The following is a 23,020-nucleotide window of genomic DNA, read 5'->3' as shown; positions in this document are numbered from 1 at the left end:
GACCACAAAACAACTAGATCCTACATTATAGACCTCCAATTTTTTGGGTAATGCATTCCTAGAGGTGCCAGCAAGGACGTGACCTGTGTAGCTGGTGCGCTCTAATGAACTGTCACGGGGAGCGTGACCACAATGTGACAGATCATATAGGTGTTGATTAGACACCGAATGCTGTTAATGCTTCACTGGAGGTGCCAGCAAGGACGTGACCTATATAGCTGGTGCGCTCCAGATGATTTGTCAACGGGTACATGACCACAATGTGACAAAAAACATTTTACCCTATTATGAGGGCGAAGCAAAAACATTACCACCTGACCTAGCCTATCTGGTTAAACTTCGTATAACCAAGGCTAATGGAGGGAAGTCCGCCTAAGGCGGCCGACCCAAGACCACAATAAACTAAACACCTAAATAAGCATAATAAACTAAAAATAAAAAATAAAAAGAAATAAAATTAAAAAGTCCAAACTAACATATTATTTCCTAAATGATAGGAAGAGTGCTACTCTCTGTACCCAATATAGTGTCTGCTGCGACATATGGGCCCAAAGAGCAACAGTTCTCGTATGTAGTCCTCACCTCCCGAAGGTAGTGAGAGGCAAACACTGAATTACTACGCCAAAATGTGGCATTCAAGATGTCATTAAGTGCCATGTTCTTTTGGAAGGCTACCGACGTAGAAATAGCCCTAACTTCATGCGCATTCACCTTCAACATTTTCATATCACTGTCTTGACAGGATGAATGCGCTTCCTTGATGGTGTCCCTCAAGAAAAAGCCAAAGCATTCTTCGACATTGGTAAATTTGGCTTCCTTACCGAACACCACAAGTTATCCGAAAGACCTCTACAATCCTTAGTCTTCTTTAGGTAGAATTTTAGAGCCCTGACAGGGCACAGAACTCTCTCTGGCTCTCGCCCAATGATTTCGGCCATCCCTTTAATTTCGAAGGTCCTAGGCCAAGGGTTGGACGGATTTTCATTTTTTGCCAGGAACGTTGGGCTCAAGGAACAAACCGCGTTATAACCCCTTTAAAGCCCACGTATTTGCTAATCGCTTGTACCTCGCTGACTCTCTTCGCCGTCGCCAGAGCAGTCAGGAAGATAGCTTTTCTAGTAACATCCTTCAGGGAAGCCGTATGCATAGGTTCGAATGGACTGGACATGAGGAACTTCAGAACTACATCCAAGTTCCAAGACGGCAACCTGGGTTGTTGAACCTTCGTTGTTTCAAAAGATCTCAAGAGATCGTGAAGGTCTCTGTTGTCCGCCAAATCCAGGCCTCTGTGCCTAAAGACAACTGAAAGCACACTCCTATACCCCTTGATTGTAGAGACTGCAAGTTTTAGATCCCTTCTCAGATATAAAAGGAAGTCAGCAATCTGGCTCACAGAGGTCGTGGTGGAGGAAATGCCGTTCTTCTTGCACCAACTCCTGAAGACTGCCCACTTCGATTGGTACACTGCATTGGATGAAGCTCTTCTTGCACTGGCGATAGCTTTCGCCACTGACCTAGAAAAGCCTCTCGCTCTGGCCAACTTTTGGATAGTCTGAATGCAGTCAGACTCAGAGCGGAGAGATTTCTGTGGTACCTCTCGAAGTGGGGCTGTCTGAGTAGATCTGTCCTTACTGGAAGCGTCCTCGGGAAGTCTACTACGAAGGCCATGACCTCTGTGAACCAGTCTCTCGCCGGCCAGAACGGGGCGATCAAAGTCATTCTCGTCCCTTCCGACGCCGCAAACTTTCTCATGACTTCCCCTAAGATCTTGAACGGGGGAAAGGCGTACAGGTCCATCCCCGTCCAGTCCCAGAGAAGTGCGTCTATCGCCACTGCCGCTGGGTCGAGTACTGGGGAGCAGTACAGTGGAAGCCTCTTCGTTCTGGACGTCGCAAAGATGTCCACTAGCGGACGTCCCCATAACCCCCACAGCTCTTGGCATACCTCCTGATGCAGAGTCCACTCGGTTGGCAGAAGTTGACCTCGTCTGCTGAGGAGATCTGCCCGGACGTTCTCTACTCCTGCTACAAACCTTGTAAGGATCGTGACGTCCAGTGCCCTTGCCCACAGCAAGATCTCCTTTGCCAGGGCAAAAAGGGACCGAGACTGTGTTCCTCCCTGCTTCTTCAAGTACGCCAGAGCTGTGGTGTTGTCTGAGTTGACTTGGACTATTCGATGAGAGACTTTTTTCTTGGAAAAACTGGAGAGCTAAAAAGATGGCTTGCCATTTCCTTTAGGTTTATGTGCCAGGACACCTGTTCCCCTCTCCAGGTGCCTGACACTTCCTTCCCCCCCTCCCCCCCAATGTGTTGCTCCCCACCCCGTGGTGGACGCGTCGGAGAACAACACTAGGTCGGGGCTCTGAAGCTTGAGAGACACGCCCTCCGACAACTTCACTGGATCTAGCCACCATTTTAAGTGATGTTTTGCCTCTCTTGAAATTTTTAAGCTCATATCCAGATTCTTGTTTTCTTTCCAATTTTCCTTGAGAAAAAATTGTAGCGGTCTGAGGTGCAGTCTCCCCAAGGAAACAAACTTCTCCAGCGAGGAATGGTCCCCAGCAGGCTCATCCATTCCCTCACCGAGCACGAATCTTTCCTTAGGAAGGCTGTCACTTTGTCTAAACATTGCTGCTGACGTCCCTGGGACGGAAAAGCTCGAAAAGCCACTGAATCCATCTGAATCCCCAGATACAAGATGGATTGGGTTGGAATCAGATGTGACTTCGAAATTCACCAGTAGTCCCAGGGACTTCACCAATGATAAAGTTGTTTGAAGATCCTTCAGACACCGCGTTTGAGTGGAGGCACGAATGAGCCAGTCGTCCAGGTACATAGAGACACTGATATTTGCAAGATGAAGCCACCTCGCCACGTTCTTCAATAAAGTTGTGAAGATCATAGGGGCAGTGCTCAATCCGAAGCAAAGCGCCCTGAATTGATAAACTGTCCCTTTTAGGACAAACCGAAGATACTTCATCGACTGTGGATGGATGGGGACGTGGAAATACGCGTCTTGAAGGTCTAATGAAACCATCCAATCGTTTGGTCTTAAGGTCCCAAGAACTGACTGAGGTGTCTCCATCTTGAATTTCTGCTTCTGTACAAACCGATTCAGACTGCTCACATCTAAAACTGGTCGCCAACCTCCTGACTGTTTCGGCACCAGGAATATCCTGTTGTAGAAGCCTGGAGATTCCAGGTCTACGACCTGTTCCACCGCTCTCTTTTCCAACATCTGCTCGAGCAGATCGAAAAGGATTTGTTGCTTCTCCTGATGGTAAATAGGGGATAAATCCTTGGGTGTCGTGCACAGTGGGGGAGGTTTCAAGAAAGGAATCTTGTACCCCCGCTTGATGACGTTGAGCGACCAGCTGTCCGCCTTCCTTTCTATCCAAGCTTTTGAGAATAGTCGAAGCCTGGCTCCTACTGGTGGCTGAAGGATATCTGGTTCATTTCTTTCCTCTGATCTTAGCCGAGACTCTGCCTCTGGAACGTGTACTTCCTCGAGAAGAGGTTCTCGAGGAAACTCCTCCTCGAAAGGGCTTCTGCTTCTTGAACGGTTGCGCCCGTGCCGACGTAGAAGAAACAACCGTACGTTTTGCCGACTGAGCTAGGAGGTCTTGTAGACTGACAGCCAGATCTTTGACCATAGCCTGAGGAAAAAGATGGCTCGAAAGAGGCGCATACAACAATTCTGCCTTTTGAGAGATAGAGACCGCCTTTGCAGTAAAACCACAATAGGCCGCTCTCTTCTTCAAAATCGAAGTGCAGAAGTGCGAAGCCAACTCCTCCGAACCATCCCTGACGGCCTTGTCCATGCATGCAAGCATGCTGGACAGCTCCTCGAGGCTAAGCGAATCAGGACTACGCGACCGGTTATCCAAGACCCCTAAACACCAATCCAAAAAGTTGAAAACTTCTATCGTACGGAAGAGTCCCTTCATATGATGGTCCATCTCAGAAAGGGTCCAGGGCACTTTCGTCATCGACAAAAGGGATCTCTTCGGTGCATCTACCAAGGTAGCGAAGTCACCTTGGGACGACGAGGGGGCTCTAAAACCTATCTCCTCCCCTGTCTCATACCAAAGACCTGCCTTACCTGTCAGTCTTGAAGGGGGTAGGGCGAAAGCGTTCTTGTTTCGGGCTTTTCTTGACTCCATCCAATTCTGCATTTTCTTAAAAGCCCTTTTGTTGATAATGAAGTAGCCATCTTCAACAATCCTGGAGTCTTGATAGCCTTAGACGATAGCAATTGTGAAGGAGGCGACTGCGGGGCTTCAGGTTTAAACTTCTCTTCAAAGGAGGTTCGAAGCAATTGAACCAAAACCTGGTAATCTCAAGATACTGCTGATGATTGTTCTTCAGTTAATTCCTCCGACAAGTTTCCTTCTTGAGATTCATTACTATCCTCTGAATCTCGGCGAATGTCTGAAGAAACATTACGTCGTGCGTCCAGCTGCGCGCCATGCCTGGCGTCAAGCCGAGCGTCCAGCCGAGAGTCCTGCCGAGCGTCACGCTTGGCATCCAGCCGAGCGCCCCGCCCGGCGTCGAGCCGAGCGCCCAGTCGAACGTCAGGCCTGGCATCAAGTCTCGCTGTCGCCTTAACGTCGTGCTCTGCAGACCTTCGTGCACGAAATCTGGAAGGCGAGGTAACAGGAGAAAAAGCGAGGCGATGAGAAGGAGACTGCCTGGATCTCTTGACTGGCAGTTTATCATCCTTCCTCCTGTGACGTGAATTATCCTCTTTCTCTGCAACTAATAAGGCAATTTGATGTTGCAAATTCTCAATCTTCTTCGATTTAGGGCTGATCCTGTGAGAAGACGAGGGGCGAGGGGAAGCCCTCCTCCTTCTCACATGGACCGCCACAGGTATATCCTTAGCGCAACCAGGGCGCTCAAAAGCATTGTCGTCAAAAGACATCCTCTCCGGCGACGATCGCAACACAGAAGAAGAGAAAGGACGTGAAGCGTCTTTCTCCCTTAGACCAAAGGTGCCGGTCGCCTGTGCGACACCTTGCACTTTTGCTCTCTTTTGCGGTGGAGAGTCTTCGAATTGTTCTGGAGACGACCGCAAAACAGAAGGGGCTAAGGGATGTGCAGCGTCCTCCTCTGAGGAATCAAAGGCGGCGGCCGCCTGTGCGGCATCTATCGTCTTTGTCCTCTTCAAAGGGCGCGATCGCTTCCGAAAGCTCCAACCGCTGCGCGGGGAGGACGATTCTGATGACGAAAAGAACTCTTTCAAGATCCGTTTACGAACTTTGGAAGCCTGGGAAGCGCCCCCAGGTCTTGCCGAAGGAACGTCAGATCGGTTGTCTGACCCCTTCCGCAACACTCGGAGCATTATCATACACACCACTGCACTATTAACACCTTCTAATGCTTGCACTTTTGATTCCAGGCTACGCAAAGATTCAAGAATCATTGATAGGGTATTACCCTCCACAGACACTAATGTAGGGCCCGAAGGCATCACAGGTTTAGGAGGGATAAATTCCACTGGATGTGTAACTGGCGTTACACTCCTTCTTACCCTATCTCTTTCTATTTTAGACACATATGATTCATACGCCTTCCACGCTGAATCAGACATACTCTCACATTCATTGCAGCGATCATCAAACACACAAACATGTTTCCGACAATTCGCGCACACTGTATGAGGGTCTACCGAAGATTTCGGTAGCCTCACCTTGCATTCTTCCACACCACATACTCTGGCGCTAGTCGAACTAGATCCAGACATCTCAAGTTTAAGGAAAAATCAAGCCAAATTCAAAACCAATCCACAATTAGCGTATGCCTAACCACCGATCCAAATCAAATAACCAAAAAATCAATCGGGATACTCAAGTGACCAAAAGAGTTCCAAAATCCAATGACGGAGGTGCAGAAAACACTTGTTGGCTGCACCGGCGACAGAAAATATCTGACAGAAAATGGGAATGGTTCCTGACGCCCGCCTCCCAGCGGCGGGAATGGGTACTACCACCTGGCTGACCACTGCGTGTGCCGGGAGTTTTGAAATTCTGTCGGACTTCGGAGAATACAGCTATATATATATCTGGCAGGTAAGGTTCATGAACAAATTATTATTTTTCTTCATCTATCAGGGTATAAATACATTTGAGAATATATTTTACTAATTCCAGATTTTATATACTAATTTTATGTTAATTTCTTTGGGGCCCCCTCCCCCATAATGTAGCTTGGCTCCTCCTGGATTCCTTACTGATGGAATGGTAGTTACGCCACTGGTAACAGGCTTGGAGTAATGTATACATGCAGTTCATGTCAGTTATAATGTCATCACATGTCTTATTATCAAATTACAATTACAATTCCATGAATGGAAATAATATCAAATAGCTTACAATTGCTTTACAACCATGTAACTCATTAAATTCAACAACATTACAATTACAAGTTACAGCTATTTCAATCCTGCTAGTTTTATAGATCTACCTTTCTTTTGGTTTGAATTACATTTCCTGTGAATTACAATTACTGTAAAGTAGAATATACAATTACCTTGAATAGGCTATGTGTCATTAATTACATTTCAATTAAATTGCAGTTGCTCCAAACCTGATTCGTAATAAGCAGAATATTGTTGTAGCACATTCTATCGGAATTAAGTTAAATAACTGAATTCATAACAGGTTATGGAAGACCCTGTGTTACCCTATGCTTGTTGCAACAGATGTGCAAGACGAGAAGCTGTGCGGCCTTTTAATCTTGAGGTACAAATTTTATAAGACCACAAGGGATATGTGCCCTCAAAATTAAAATTCTAGGCCAAAGAGAAAAATTCATTAGTACAATTACCTATAAGTAGATATATTAACGTTGAATTAAGGTGTATACACTTATTAAATGTACTTTTTATTACCATGAGATTACATGCAAAATTCTCAAGAAGAGTCTTTTCTTCCACTAATTGTAGCCACATCCTTGCCTAAACATATTACAGTGGAGTCTCTTAAACAACCATTTACAAATATATTATGTAATTATAATGCAGTACTAATCATTTTTTGCCTAATTTTACATATAAAAACATTAACGCTAAATATAAAAAAAAGTATTTTAATTTATTTAAGAGATAAAGCAATCTCCTCGAAGAATGCCGAGTTTTTCTCGGCATGAACGCGGAGGCCGACCTCTTCTCGGCATTGAAAGCTGGGTTCTCCATCCGTAGAGTTTTTTCTCGGCAAATTGGCGGGAAAATCGGCATTTCGGCAACCCTGCTCCTGACCCCTACATTTAGTGCATCTAGAATGAGGATCATAAATTTCTTTAACTAATCTAGTTTTGTAGCCATCTGCACAAAACCTAACTCCAGATGTGTTTGAATCCGACATATTCAAGCAAAAAAGGCATCAAATAAGACAAAATAAGCTAAGCTAATTCTGACAAAAACAAAACCACAAGAAAACTGTATGTCACCAATATCCAGGAAAGTAAAAATAACCATCCAAATGACAAAGAAGAAGGTCTACAGAGCTGTCAATGTTAATCAGGAGCCGGTAGAAGTCCAACTGAGAGGTGTGACGTCGTCATACCTGTCTACTAGAAGTGGTCGGTAGTGGTTACCTACACTAGCAAAGGCAGCGCCACTGCGAAATTTGAAGTTTGGTCTGCTGTGCATAGGAATCCCACAGTTGAAGAATTGCTTGGTAAGACTGAATGCTGTCTTCATAATACAATCCCTTAAGAATTATTGTATCTATTGGTCACCATACTTTTTATAATGCTTGCATTAATTGCCAATCCTCTCTCCATTCACCTTTCTCCACTTCTATGTAGCTTTCTCCATTATTGTAATAAACTATAAGAACTAACAGCTTCACTTTGATGGACAAACATTTACCACTGTCTTTGCTATAATGTTCAGCTATGATTTTGGTACTCTCAGACTTTGTAATGCCATCTTAATTGTTTGTATTGCTACTCTCAGCAGATGCCTTTTCAAGAGCTAGAAGCACATGGTATAGCCTCCTCCTTTACCTCAAGTGCTTTTTCAGTATAACTGTCTCACTAAAAAATACCTTTATTGTTGACTTCTATTGCACAAAATTAAACTCATTGACATTTGTGGATTTTTAGAATTTTTCTCTGCTTTTCTTCTACAATTTTCCCAATATTTTCACATCCCTTTTGTATATTACCTCTCCCCACTCCTGTGGGCCCAATTTTTCTTATATTATGATCAACTCATCCACAGCTAATCAACTGCCCACTTTTAGCTTGATACTTGAACAGAAAATTAAAAAGATATCAACATCAAGTAGCTCTACCTTTTAGTATGAAACTCGACATCCCAGAGCACTCACTTGGTGTTGAGTGCAAGTTCACTCAGTGCTCCAAGTTAACAATTACAATAAGCCCATGATACTTGACTTACCAACAATCATTGTTGGAAGAATATCTTTTTTTTAAATTCTATTTCTAATAAACAAGTTTTAATTTAAAAAAAATCTATTATGCACAACTAAAATGTAACTTACTTTATGAATCTATCCTACAACAAACAATTTCTGATTTACTCAACAAATTTCTTATTTCTTGCAAGTATACTCAACATAATAGAATTAGACTATCAATGCTAAAAATTGACGCATTAATTATGGTGAATTAAACAATACCAACATGCTATCAATTGTAAATTTAATCCTTACACCTTGAAAAGTCCACCCTTACAAACTTCCTGGCTTGCAGGAAAATTCAACCACTTTCTATACCCACTACTTTCTGAAATGAATTTCAAAGCCTTATATCCATACATACCCATATTACACCAAATTCATACTGTATTTAAAAATCAAAGCAGAGCACAAACATTTCTATGTAGAAATCACAAGTGAATCATGGAAAACTCACCCCTCTCTTATATATACTAGTTGAAAAGTGATTATTGCGGAAAAGTACTGCAATTTCTTCCTTTCCCAGTGAAGAGCCAAGCTCAAGCAAGCCATGGATGGTTAATTGAGACCCACTGTTGGCCATAAACTCTTCACAAAGCATAGCTGCAAAACAATTTATACAAACTTTTAAAACTGAGTAAAGAGACAAATGTTTTGTATGAAAAATGTTATACAGAATTATTCACATAAAATAATTATTCATGAGAATGAACAGTACAAAACATTTTATAGTAAATTTAATTATTTCCATACTGTTGGCTTTTTAAGGCTAACCACAAAATCTGAATACCAAAATTAAGTCAATCCTTGATAACTATTATTCTACTTGATTGATTATTCTCCTTGCATACTATAACCACCTTTGCAATACATTGTTAAAAATGTACTTTACTAAAGTATCATAACTATGTACTTTATTTAATGATTTGCAATTACATACATTTAAAATTAGCTCTCCATGATTATAATATACAACTGAATACAAAACAAGCAGTGTTAAATATGTAACAGTTTAAAATAAACTTAATTTGTCTAAAACCCTTCATTTTAAAACAGAAATTTGCCATTTCGTACAAATTATGGTTCCAAGTTGCTTTTGTGCCACTCAGAACTGAAAAAAATGGCAAACAGTCACTAATATTGTATTGTGTGGGCAAATTCCAAGGTCTCAGGTCACTAATTGTCCTGTCTGATCCATGAACTGTGAGATGTTAGTTGGGATGGGAGGTGGGAACTCACTCTGTAACTAAAGGGTAAGCACAAAAACAAAAATCCACTTGTTTCATCCCAATTCATTACAGTAACTGTAAGTCTGAATCTCAATTAGAATGGGAGGGATAAAAGTTGCTAAAAACTCTGGAATTGGCTACTTGAGATTTGCAGGTCCACACGAAAGCACCTTGCAACTGACCTCAATCATCAAAAACTAAGTCTGTCAAATGTACAACTGAGAGTTACAGCCATCAGACAGAAACCCTGTATGTAAGATAACTTGAGAATGTTCTTGTTTAATAAGTTACATAAGTGTTTCAACCTACACAATAAGGTTTTGGACATTGTCAAAATAAAATATTGCTCTTTTTGTCCATTTTGAATGGTTATGGATGAGCAAGGACAGCCAGCCAGAGCATGTATGGGATTAGGTGCATCTTGTATGTGTGGTTCCAAGCTGAAACAGAGGGCAAATGGCCAATTTATCCATAGCTTTCGGTCAGTACACAAGTCCGCTAAATTGCTCCTTGTTTCTTTGCATTTTTATTAGCAATTCTCCTCCTCCTGATTCTCTAACAAAAAGCTAAGAAAGAAGAGGAATGCTAAGTGTGGAGGCCTGTATCAACTTTGTGAAAATGACAAATCTTTAATCAATTTGTATTTTTCATAGCTAACCCGAGGTCTTAACAATAGCATAATGCTTCATACTAGCTGGAAACCTGTTAAAACAACCAAAGAATGCACCGCAAGGAATCTGTGAGATCTGGCAACTCATGCGCATACAAGGTGGGAGTTGGGCAACAACCTCGCATCACAACTCATGACTTGTCAGTCTTCCTTTGACCACCTTAGAGAATTGTCATTTTTCTCCCTTCCAAGCAGGATGATTTCAGTTGTGTTTGTGTGTGTGTGTATTTTGTCATAAAGTCCTCAGAGTCTTCACGGTCTCGTCAACACGTGCCCGAGCATTCAGGGATTTCCGTGCTCCAGGCTTTTGTTTTGTTTGTTTTTTGTTTGTATGGTGCTTTTACGTTGCATGGAACCAGTGGTTATTCACAAACGGGACCAACGGCTTTACGTGACTTCCAAACCACGTCGAGAGTGAACTTCTATCACCAGAAATGCACATCTCTCACTCCTCAGTGGAGTGACCGAGAATTGAACCAGCGACCACTGAGGTGGGACGCTAATACCATACCAACCACGCTGATGAGGCGCTGCTCCAGGTTTTTGGCTTCTTTGATTACAGATCACCATATAACATGCAGTAGGTGCCGATCTAATTAGTATTATACCATTACTAATACCTGTCCGGAATGTCATGCCTGGCCTAAGTCGCAGAGGAGGGAACATTGCAGAGTTTCTAATTGTCCTTCTTGGGAGGGTTTTTCTTCTCCTCGTTAGGACGATTCAGCTTCACCCTCTTCCAGGAACACTCCCCTTCTACAGATGTACCTCTGGGTCCTTCCTTTTCTTCCATCGATTCGTCATTTGAAGTATTGGGAGTTGTACGTACATGATGATGTTTTCTTTAATGTAGCCCCATCTCCCTCAAGGTGATAATGTCCTTCCTGTGAGGGAGGAAGCTAGTTCATCTGTTTCTTTAGTTTCAGATTCAGATTCATTCAAGATGGCAGCTGTATGGGTGTTGCTAAGCCTATGGGGTTAACCCTCCTTGGATGGCCTATTGTCGGCCCTATAGCAGTCCCGCTTCCACCAGGTCTTCTGTACGTTGGCTCTCATGTGCTGCCACCTTGCGGGACGCCTATGTCAGCGTCGACGCTTGGGTTGCCTCTTATCGCACCTCCAGTGAGGCCATCAACCAGTGCTGGCTTTAGAGATGTCATGATGTCACACCAAGCATTCTCTCAGCCTATGATGTCAGCTGTGAAGGCGTCTCTTCCTCCAGTCAATGTGACATCCCATTCCACTGTAACATCATCACCTTCCCTTGCTAAGCCATTGGAGGCGTTGTTTCAAGCTGTGTTCAAGAGGCTGGACTCTGTTTTTCGGGAGAAGTTTTCTGATGTTTCTGTGAAGAAGAAGTCATAAACGGAGTGATTCTTCCCCTACTCCTTCTCACAAGAGATGTCGTAGAGGGGGAAGTTTTGCTCTTTCTCCTGCTTCTTCTCCATCACCGCCTCGCTCTATATCTCTTAAGCATAGTGAAGATGAGTTGTTGTTATTATTATTATAAAGGATTATTCTATCCAGACCTCTGAGCCTAACAACAGCTCTTCTTGGGCTGGTTTTCAGGAATTAATCCTGAAAAAAAATTTGTTTAGGAAACCGGTTTTACTTAGGAACATGATGATCCTATTAAATAAGAAATCTTTGCCTTAAGTAAGAATGCCTTCTGATGTTGTTTCAAAAATATAAGTTTCTTGATGTTCAAAATTGGGCAATCAACTAATAAGTGTTGGACAGTCATTGATGTCTGGCATGTACTACATTTCATTGGGTCTGGATGTGGATTTGACATCAAATGGCCACGTGAAAATCTTTAGCTCTTTCTTTTTGAGATGATGACATCTATGAATGAACTTCAATTTTTATATTTCTCAGTTTGTTTGTAGTTGGCACTGATGTCCAATCTGTTTGCCAACTGATGTCCAATCAGAAAATCAGTACACAAGACACCTGAAAGTGGGCAAGTGACCACTTTTCCAGAATGGAATATGTAATTTTAGCAGGACGTTTGCCTTATGTGTTCAACAATAAATTTAAAATAAAATGTATAAGTTACATACTAGTGATATAAAGAGAAGTCAAATTTAGACAAAAAAACAGGTTTTGACGCAGGAAAAACCTATTTTTGGTAGTCACTGTTGAGTCCTCAAAGGAGTTACCCTCCCTGGTGTGTGCCAGAGCCCCAAGGTGATCAGCCTAATATCAAAGAAATATCTTTTAGCCTGGTCTTTTAGCTGGGTATTATGCCATAATGACAAATACTATGACAAGCGGTATTATGCCATAATGACAAATACTATGACAAGCGATAGAGTATAATGGACTCTAAAAGACAAGAAGGCATTTTTTTCTTGTCTTCAGCGAAAGCTGTACCCAGTTTTCCTACGTCAAAACCTGTAAAAGTGACTATTGCGCATGTGCATCGGCCATCTTGTTTTATGTTTGGGACGGCGAAAAGACCACAAATCATTACTCTGTTGGTCAACGCAGGATGTACCTTTACCTAAATCCCATGGTTTTTCATCAGGGAAGTGGGGGTGTTAGAGGACTCAACACCAACAACCAAAAATAAGTTTTTCCTATGTCAAAACCTGTTTTTTGATAACGTAGTCGCTGTTTCATCCTCAAAAGAGCATTACAAAGAAATTGACAGGTGATGAAAAACTTAAGCTCACAAATTTTCATCCCAAATATCTCAAAGTTTAAAGATTAAATAATTTCAGGTCCAATGTCAAGCCACTAGTTTCAGTAAATAAGATAACGAAAACACAGGATATACTTTTAGCATAAAGTTCTATGGTGACTTACCTCAGTATGCTGGGTATGGTTGCGACCTTTACGCACCTTTCCCAGCAATAGTCAACATACCCACCGGTTAGGGATACCCCTGGTTTTCTGTCGTGGTGCCTATGGGGTCTGGATTAACCATACCACCTACTGATACACAGTGCATTCGAATTTGTTTCAGTTCATGACAGTAGTGTTTTAAGAATACTGACTCTGATGACCACCCACAGTACATTCAGAAATTTCTTCAAATGATACATTTCTGAAAAAGGCCAATGATGTACTTACTTTCCTAATATCATGTGATCTAGGAAAGGAATGTGGGTTAGCTTTTATAATGAGGGACATAAAATTATTCTTAGCCCTTGTAGAGTTGTAGAGAGAGTGGTTTGTTCGTGCTAGGATTTAGGAAAATTGGACCTTCTGAAAAATTTTCCATAACCTCTAGGTAATCCTTAAGTGCTTGGACTGGGCATAACGTTTTGTCTACTAAACTAAGTTTTCTTATAAGAATAGATTTCCTCTTTAAAGGATTCTCATTCTTGGCCATGAATGATGGTCCAGGGGATAATAACTGGTTATTAGCAGTTTGTGTGATATATCGTCCCCGTCTAAGAGAGCCCAATTCACTAATACGTGCTCCTGATGCTAATGCTACCAGGAAGATTGCTTTTTGAAGCATGCATGTGGTGGTTACATTAGGTCTGTTGAATTGAGGAGTACATAAAAGTTTGAGTACCTTATTCAGGGACCAAGTTATTGGAAGTCTTTCGGGAGCAGGACTCTGTAAAGAAAAAGACCGCAGGAGGGAAGTTACAACTTCTACGTTGGAATCAATCCCATATCCATAAAGCAAGGGCTCTGTCAATGCAGACTTGTATGCTATACATAATTGTCGTAACTGCAAGATGTTTGTCTTCAAAAAGGTGTGCAGTGGTACCTCGACATACGAAATTACTCTGTTCCGAGGCAGCCTTCGTAACCTGAGCTTTTCGTATCTTGAACCACATTTTACATGTAAATTGCCTAATTCATTCCAAGCCCTACAAAAATACCCCAGTAAATTTTATAATAAAGCTAAATTGACCAATAAACAATAAAATACAACAATTTGGACCATTCAATACCTAACTTAATACGTACTAGAGGAGGATGACAAACGGCAGAAAACTTGTTAGTACGTACACTTAACTTTATGAAACACATTAAAAAATGCCAGGAAACATAGACTAAACTTTACAAAACACATTAACAAAACTGTAACACTTAACTTTACAAAAAACTTAAAATTAATTTTTTTTTTTTCATTTTTGGATTTTTACATTTTTTTTTTTACTTTTTATACTTTACATTTTTTACAAAATTTTAATTTCTTCATCACTTTCAACTTAATGTTTTTTCGTAGTATCAACTGGATCTTCCTTTTTGCTTACTCCTACTAAAGGCCTCTTTAAAAAATAACTATCCAAGGAAGATCGCTTCTGCCTACTTTCCACAATGTTCCTGAAACGACTCAGGCAAACGTCATCGAACTGCGCAAGCATACGACCTGTGTAAGCCTTTTCGGGGTGTCTCTTTTCTACAAATGATTGCACCTTATGAAAAGCAGCTAGAGCATCCTTAATTTCTGCCGTTGTCATAGGGTCGTCGTCCTCCTCCTTGCCGCTGCTAGCGAACTCTTCTTGAACGACGTTATGTTGCATGGCCTTCAACTCCATCAGGTCATCTGTCCTCTTGGTGCTCCTCGAGGTCATTGATGTCATCCTCGTCGATGACTAGCCACATGGCCTTGCCGAGTACAACGATCTCATCAAGATCTGGTTCCAAAACAGTTTCAGGATCGTCAACTGTTTCTGAATCTGCACCAGCTTCGCCCACGTCGAATCCCTCGAAGTCTCGGGCGGATACGGCATCAGGCCAGAGTTTCCTCCACAAAGAATTCAAGGTTCGCCTCGAAAACTCCTGCCAAGCTTGATTGATGAGTCGGATGCATATCACATCATCAAAATGGTCCTTCCAAAATTCACGCAAGGTGAGGTTTGTGGTATCGGTGATGTCGAAACATCTCTTGAAAAGATGTTTCATATACAGCTTCTTGAAGTTCGATATCACTTGCTGGTCCCTGGGCTGGAGGAGAGGGGTGGTGTTAGGCGGAAGATAAAGAATCTTGATGAAATAATACTCTGCTAGGATATCTTCCTTGAGGCCAGGAGGGTGAGCAGGGGCATTGTCCAACAACAGCAGACATTTCAGAGGGAGGCGCTTCTCTTCCAAGAATTTCTTCACTGTCGGGCCGAAACACAGATTTACCCATTCGGTGAACAAAAGTCTCGTTACCCAGGCTTTCGCATTAGCCTCCACATCACTGGAAGCTTCTCCTTTAGCACTTTGTGGGCCTTGAAGGCTCGAGGAGTCTCCGAATGATACACAAGTAGGGGCTTCACCTTGCAATCCCCACTGGCATTCGAACAAAGTGTGAGCGTAAGCCTGTCTTTCATAGGCTTATACCAGGGTAGCTTCTTCTATTCCTCCGTGATGTACGTCTAACGAGGCATTTTTTTTCAAAAAAAGGCCAGTCTCATCACAGTTAAAGACTTGCTGAGAACTGTAGCCTTCCTTGATCATCACCTCGTTGAACATCTTAATCAAGGTTTCGGCCCCTTTCGTGTCCGAGCTGGCCGCGCCTCCCCATGCCGCACCACCGAATGGATGCCAGTCCGTTTCTGGAATTTTTCAAACCACCCATGAGAAGCCTTGAAGTCTGGGGTTGGTGTCGATGTCCCTTCTCCTCCATCGTCTTCGGCCTGGGCAATCAAATCGCCGAAAATAGCACTGGCCTTCTGGTAGATTGCCGTCTTGGTTATCGTATCACCAGCGATTTCTTTCTTTTATCCAGACAAGAAGCAGCCTCTCCATCTCGTCGTGCACGTGGCCCCTCTTGCTAGACAAAATAATCACACCCTTGGAAGGTGTAGCTGCTTTGATGGCTTCCTTCTGCTTAAGGATGGTGCCTATCGTCGACGGGTTTCGGCCGTATTCCTTAGCGATCACACTCAACCCCATGCCAGCTTCATATTTTGTAATGATCTCCATCTTCGTCTGCATAGAAAGCATCCTCTTCTTTCCGTGAACTTCAGCAACACTCTTGGGACCCATGACTATGTATATACTGTACGTAATTAAGTTATGTAGTATACATATGTACTAAAGTTCTTACACAACACCATAAAGTAGTACTACAACGAAAACACTAACGAATTTACGTTAATAAACGAAATCGTAAAGAACGAACGAATTTTGCGTGCATACACAAACGATGCTGCTTCAGTGAAAGAACGCTGCTACGTAGATGCACGATGGGAGAGATGCTGGCCAATAGGAGAGCAGGATCTTATGGCGGTAACTAGTATCAGGAATCAATGGGAGAGCGGAAGGATGGTGGCGAGTCTACTCAGTTGATGGTGCACAAGTTTTAACATTTTTATTGGTGGTCCGGGCGAATCTCGGGACTTTACAGCAACAACCATTCGTAACCTGAACTATTTTCGTATGTAGAGCCAAAAAAATCTTTGTATTTGCTTTCATAACTTGAATTTTTCGTAAGTTGAGACTTTCGTATGTCGAGCTACCATTGTATAAGAAAATTCATTACTGTTTCTATAGAAATCTCAATTGGGCTCTCACTCTGGATATAATCTAGCCATATTCTCCATATGGACTGGTATTGCTGGATAGATGATGTCCGTAGTTTTTGCACTAGGTATCTAGCAATAATGGGTGAGTAGTTTTCACGGTAGATTATATTTTAAAAATCCACACGTGAAGGTCTCGGCTTAGAAAGGAGGATGCGTAAACAACTTTCCCTCCTACTTTCTGGGATAGTACAGCGGATGGTAATGGAATTGAACTCTTCATCCGCTGCTGAAGTAGTAGGAACCAATGCCTGTTTGGCCAATTTGGGGCTATCAGGTAAGCTGTTCCTTTGAAGGTTAGGAGCTTGTTCAAAATCTTCGAAATCTGGGACAATGGAGAAAAAAGATAAATCATCTTCCAGTTGCTCCAGTCCTGTAGGAAGGCATCTCTCACTATTGTTTGATTGTCCACATTCGGGGACACATATACTGGAAGTTTGTGATTCTTGTATGCGGCAAACAGGTCTACTTCTGGTTGTGGAAGTAGATTGTATATTATTTGAAAGGAGTGGTTGTCCAATGACCACTCTGTTGAGGGTGTAATGTTCCTTGACAAAGAGTCTGCTATTACATTGAGCGACCCTCTGAGGTGAGTTGCAGACAAATGCCACATCTTTTCCTGTGTCATCCGAAGAATGGCTAACATTATTATATTGAGAGGAGGTGAGCGTGATCTCAATTTTTTTATGCAAGACATTATAGTCGTATTGTCTAGGACCAGCAGAATGTGTGTCAGTTCCGAAGATTTGAGTTTCTTTAGAGACAAAAAGACAGCCATCAGCTCTAGGAAATTGATATGACAATTCCTTACAGTAGCTGAAAACCTCCCCGCTACCTGACGATCCTCCCAATGTCCTCCCCAACCTGTCAACGAGGCATCTGTGTGTATTGTTACTATTACAGATGGAGGAGTTAGGGTGACCTGTTTTACCAGAGATTCCTTCCGTGTCCTTGGCCGAAGTATCTACCCAAATTTTTTATGCATTTTGTGAGAGTTGTCTCACATCCTTTTTCTTGCATGTGACATCCAAAATCTGTTCACGTTTTTCAGTTGCAACCTGAGTATTGGATCTGTTATAGATACAAACTGTAGCAGACCCATCATGCGCTCTAATTGCCGTCTGGAAGCAATGGGCTATGTCAGGAGCCTTTTGAGGTTTTTCCTTATTCTGTTCTGAGTTTTGAGGGAAAGATACAAAAGGCCGTGAAACGTGTCCCAACACATTCCCAGCCACTGAAAATGTCTGCTGGGTGTGATACAGGATTTTTTCCAATTTATAATAAAGCCTTTTGACTGGAGTCTGTTGACTACTGTTCCTAGGTTTTGCCAAATAGATATAATCTTCCCCTTCCTCACCTTTGCTAAACCGTAGGACCCATCGAGACAGTCTATCACATGTATTCCTTCTTTCCTGAGTTCCCGAACAACTACTGTCATCAATTTTGTAAAGATTCTTGGGGCAATGTTTACGTACTTTTTCCTATCTGGAACCCTAGGAAGGGGCGGAAGGGAACGGCAATAGGGACATGCCAATATGCGTCATTCAGGTCTATAGAAACTGTCCAGGTCCCTTTTGGAATGACAAAACATCTCGAGCAATGGTAGTCATTCAAAACTTTTGGCAAACAATGTGTTTGTTCAATGTTGACAGGTCGAGGATCACCCTTCGTTCTGTAGAATCCTTTTTGGGAACAATGAAGAGACGTGCCTGGTGCCGAATATAAGAATGTTTCTCTATGGCTTGTTTTAAGAGGGCCTTCTGCACGTAATCTTTCATAAAGGGGTCCGGTTTTTTAAAGAAATCTTCAAAGGTGGAGGGGGGTGAGACCATTTCCACCCCAGTCCGCTGAGAATAATGCTGTCCCCCCAAAGTGAAGACTTCCATTCTGTTTGAAACTTCTGAAGTTGACCCCCAACCAAACAATTCCTATTGGGACCCCCCTCCACCCCCCTTCCTCTGCCTTTTCCCTTAATGGGCATTCCAGGTGTTGCTTTTCCTTTTCCTCTATAAGCTGGTTTTTTGACCTTGTGAAAAGGATATGCTTTTTGCTGTACAGGTCTTTGTTCCTTTTGAGGGTGTTGTCCCTTCCCTTCTGACTGTGTATGAGGAGAGCTATTGGAAGTAAATGGAGGCCTATATGATATTTGAACAAAGCATGCCTTTTTGGGATTTGGTAAGAGGAAATTTCTGGTTTTTTGTTTCCTGAAATCTTTTCCCAGCAGAGCACACACTGCAATTTTGCTGGCATGCTTGTTCTTTTATTTGAGTCAAAATAGACTCCTCAAACAGGTCTCAGCAGAAGGCATTAGACTGTAATAGGGTAGTCACATTGGGAAGCGACTTGTTCGAGTTTTCCAGTACCTTCATTCACGTTTTTATGCACCAGTCCAAAAATTCATAGAGAGCTTCCCATAATGTTCTCATAAAGCTTTTAGCCACAACAGCAAAAATCATCCTAGATTCTTCTGGAAGCCTTTTTGTGGCTACTTCTAACAGTGAGGAAGTGGTTAAGACACTAAGGAGGTGGATCCTAGCACGAAACACTGATGCTGATGTACCTCCTGAAATCCTTCTCATTGGAGTACCAAATTGTTGAGTTGCAATATCTGGGAGGAGCTTTTTCCTATCAAAGGGAAGTTGTAGCATTGTCCATTCTTCAGTGGAGTTTTCTGAAACTGGGATACCCGAAGCAAATGGTTTTAGTTCTGCCTATGGTTCATGCTTTCTGGTTACTACATAATTTTGAAAATGTGTTTTCACATGATTTATGACTTTAAATGTGAAGGGGAAGAAGGCTGGTGGTACATGGTGAGCCACTTGAGTTGTTCATAACGGCACTATAAATTCCTGTCCCATTTACTTGGTGATGAGTTTCCAGCTAGGAGAACAGCTTCCTTTTGAGGTCTCTCCACGTCTGGCACAGGTGGTATTAGGTCCCATTCAGTGTTAGGAAAGGCTGACCTGCCCCTATATTCGGCATGTACTACTTCTATCATGGTCTTTCTCTCAATAAGATACTTACCATCCTGAGAGAAAATACACATTGAGGCATCTCGCCAAGGGTTACCAACAAGAGTAGGATTTTAGAGTCTGCTAGATTTTGGTCATAAGACTCATAACCGGAGTTGGGTTTGCACTCTTAAATCTTGTTTGGGCAGATTTGGTTTCAATTCTCCTCATTCTATTGCTAGATGCAAGACATTTATATTTTGGTGTATCATTCAGTATGTCCATTATCTGTTGCCTTTCAGCAGCAAGAGCATCTTTGATGTGTATCCCTTTTGGGGGAGCTATAACCCTCTGAATTTGCTGTTATTTCCATTGGGTTCAGATGGATCCTTGTATCCCCTTTTGGGGGAAGGATCCTGATCGGTTTCTGAAAGCTGCATGGGAGATTGACTTTCTTCTACAATGTTTTTCCCATGGCTGATTGACATCTGTCCCTGGTCCTTCCGGGTTCACCAAGGTTCTTTTGGTATCAATGTCTACCTCACAGTCTTTGAACACTTCACCTGTAGGTGAGGATTCCTCTAATTCCTCCTCAGGATGTACCTGGGGGCTAGTGGTGACTGATGTTATTGGGTTTTGGCCCGAATATGGAACGTCAAAGAAAGGCTTAAATATATGCTTCCGGAGTTTTGCCGGATAGATATAATCTTCCCCTTCCTCACCTTTGCTAAACCGTAGGACCCATCGAGACAGTCTAAAGCGAGCAGTTCCATCTTTAAAGCTTGCTGCCAAGAGCACGCTAAAATTCTCGCACATATCAGGAACAAATTTGCCCTGATCGTTACAGGGACTATGTCTATGGCAGGTGGTATGGGCGGTGCCCACTGGCAAAAATCGCACCGAGCAACCAGCTACGGCACATTTTAATTGAGGGTCATTTCTCAAGATGGCCCTGTAGTGAAAAAACCAAGTTGTAATTAGAAAAATTTTATTTTAGTATAAATTATTTTTAATACACTTGAAAACCGTAAATTTTATGTCAGTTTGACTACAAATGTACATTTCTAATACATTCTGTAAATCATTAGGGCAATTCCATGTACTAACTCCGCACAGACTGTAAGGAACAGTCCCGTAAAAACAGAGGCCACTAGGGACTGGGGCGTCAAATGTCATTTTGCCGTTTCTGATACCAGTCCCTGGGGTTAAACTCAACCCCCCAACGACAATTGTTAAATTTCAAATAATAACTCAATTACTTTTAGAGAATTGTAATTTTCATATAAATACTCAACGCTGTTATTACTTAGATCTGCCTAAATCTTTGTCAACTCAGAGGTTTAAGTTACCTTTGACGCCTTGTTTATTTTTATATTACTTAAACTTAGTCCTTCTGTATTGGTTATGTTTAGGTTTTAATTTTGATTAGAACAACACCCAATACTATTCAAGTTAGTTTATGACTAACTATTTACTAACCTAAGCAAGTTTTCTATAAGGCTTGGGTTAGTATCCTTGGTATACAATCTATTCCTACTGAATAAGGTTAGATTTTTACTTATTACCAACAATAATTTAATATATGTATAGCCTAATTGCTTAGTTAGGCCATATAACCAAGTTATTATTTAATGAGTCATGTAATTTTTGAAATATTAATAAAGTGGTTTATGAACTCATACACCCATACATATACACATATATATGACTTAACTATTTACTAACCTAAGCAAGATTTCTATAAGACTTGGGTTAGTATTCTTGGTATAATCTATTCTTACCATATAAGGTTAGGTTTTGACTTATTACCAACAAAAACTTAATATGTAGCCCAATCACTTAGGCTACATAACCAAGTTACTATTTACTGAGTCAAGTAATTTTTGAAATTTTTTCAATAAAGTGGTTTATAAACCCATACATTTTTGCTAAGCCTTGAATAGTTTTAGCATGTTACATTACTGATAAACTAGCCTATATAAAACCACCACTTAACATGTAGCTCCGAGTTTTAGACTACTACTATTACATTTGGCACCTGTTGCCAATTTGACTAGCCTTAGAATATGTATTCTAGGCTAACAACTTTGATTAATAGTGTTAGTAAGGGGTTCACTACTTAACACTAGGAATTATCCGGCTTAGTTTATTTTGGTCATAATAATATGGCAAAATAAAACTAAAATGGTGTAGCCTGATAATCTACTTCTAGGTATTTATCAGCAAAAAATTAGGTAAGTACTAAGGGTTATTTAATCATCTTTAAAATATACTATCTTAGGTTACGGGCTACCGATAATTGCCATTCCTAGTCTAAAATCACGTGTCCTAAACCGGCAAGGCTACTAGCTCATGTAGGCTACTGCCTCGGAAATTGTAGAAACCGTTATCTGAAAAGATTAGCTAAATCAATAATACAATATGGAATAGTTCTTTAGGCAAAAAAGCTTCCAACAAAAATTTATTTATAAACACTTTTCGCATTTGTAAAGGCTAGCCTGAAACATGTGTCTCGCCGGTCACGTGCTAAACAATGCCGGACGGGTAAACAAAACCCCTAGTTTTCGTACTTCACAATAAAATTTTCTTGTTCCACAGTTTTTAACCTAACTGTTTTAACTTAATCTTAAAAAATAAGCACTTAACTTTCAAATGTCAGCAATTCCAAGATTGATTTCAAGGAAAATTCTCAAGATAGAGGAGCACTGGCTGAATAATCTTTAGATTGTGATGACCAGATTAGAAGAGTAATGGTTTGTGGTCTTTTCACCGGCCCGAACATAAAACAAGATGGCCAATGAGCATGCGCAATAGTTACTTCTACAGGTTTTGACATAGGAAAACTGGGTAAAGCTTTTGCTGAAGACAAGAAAAAATGCCCTCTTGTCTTTTGAGTCCATTATACTCTATCACTGGTCATAGTGTTAGTCATTATGGCATAATACCCGGATAAAAGATATTTCTTTGGGATTAGTCTGATCACCTTAGGGGGCTGACGCACACCAGGGAGGGTAACTCCTTTGAGGACGAACCAGCGAATAAGCTATAAAAAAATACAGCTAACAAAATATATTATTTTCATATAAATGTTTTGCCTACAATTACAAAACAATTATTTACCAAGTAAAATAAATTACTCTAAACAAGGGATGAAAAGACCTTATTTGTAGTTAAAAGGAAACAATGTGAACATCTGGCTGGTTTCATTCTGTGGTGGTGATGATAATATGTACTATGCTACATGACAATTTTTCTGCTTTAAG

The 23,020-nt window shown here is 41.5% G+C and overlaps 1 protein-coding gene across 6 annotated transcripts in view; it reads right to left on the bottom strand.

Annotated features, from left to right (window-relative positions):
* Positions 1–23,020, bottom strand: part of LOC135206265 (progestin and adipoQ receptor family member 3-like) — a 169,239-nt gene that overhangs the window by 7,984 nt on the left and 138,235 nt on the right. For 5 of the 6 annotated variants that reach the window (XR_010312715.1, XR_010312714.1, XM_064237681.1 and 2 more), the window contains exon 8: positions 8,883–9,028. Coding sequence is in view for 3 of the 6 variants with exons in the window: in XM_064237681.1 (XP_064093751.1) it covers positions 8,883–9,028 (146 nt within the window). In the remaining 3 variants the exon portion in view is untranslated. Of the gene's footprint in view, positions 1–8,882; positions 9,029–23,020 lie in introns of those variants that run through there. The other variant, XR_010312716.1, reaches the window with a different exon arrangement.

The sequence above is a fragment of the Macrobrachium nipponense genome, chromosome 29, assembly GCF_015104395.2.
Source record: "Macrobrachium nipponense isolate FS-2020 chromosome 29, ASM1510439v2, whole genome shotgun sequence".
Classification (NCBI taxonomy): domain Eukaryota; kingdom Metazoa; phylum Arthropoda; class Malacostraca; order Decapoda; family Palaemonidae; genus Macrobrachium; species Macrobrachium nipponense.
Note: the sequence above shows the minus strand (reverse complement) of the source record. Positions and strands in the feature narration are given on the sequence as shown.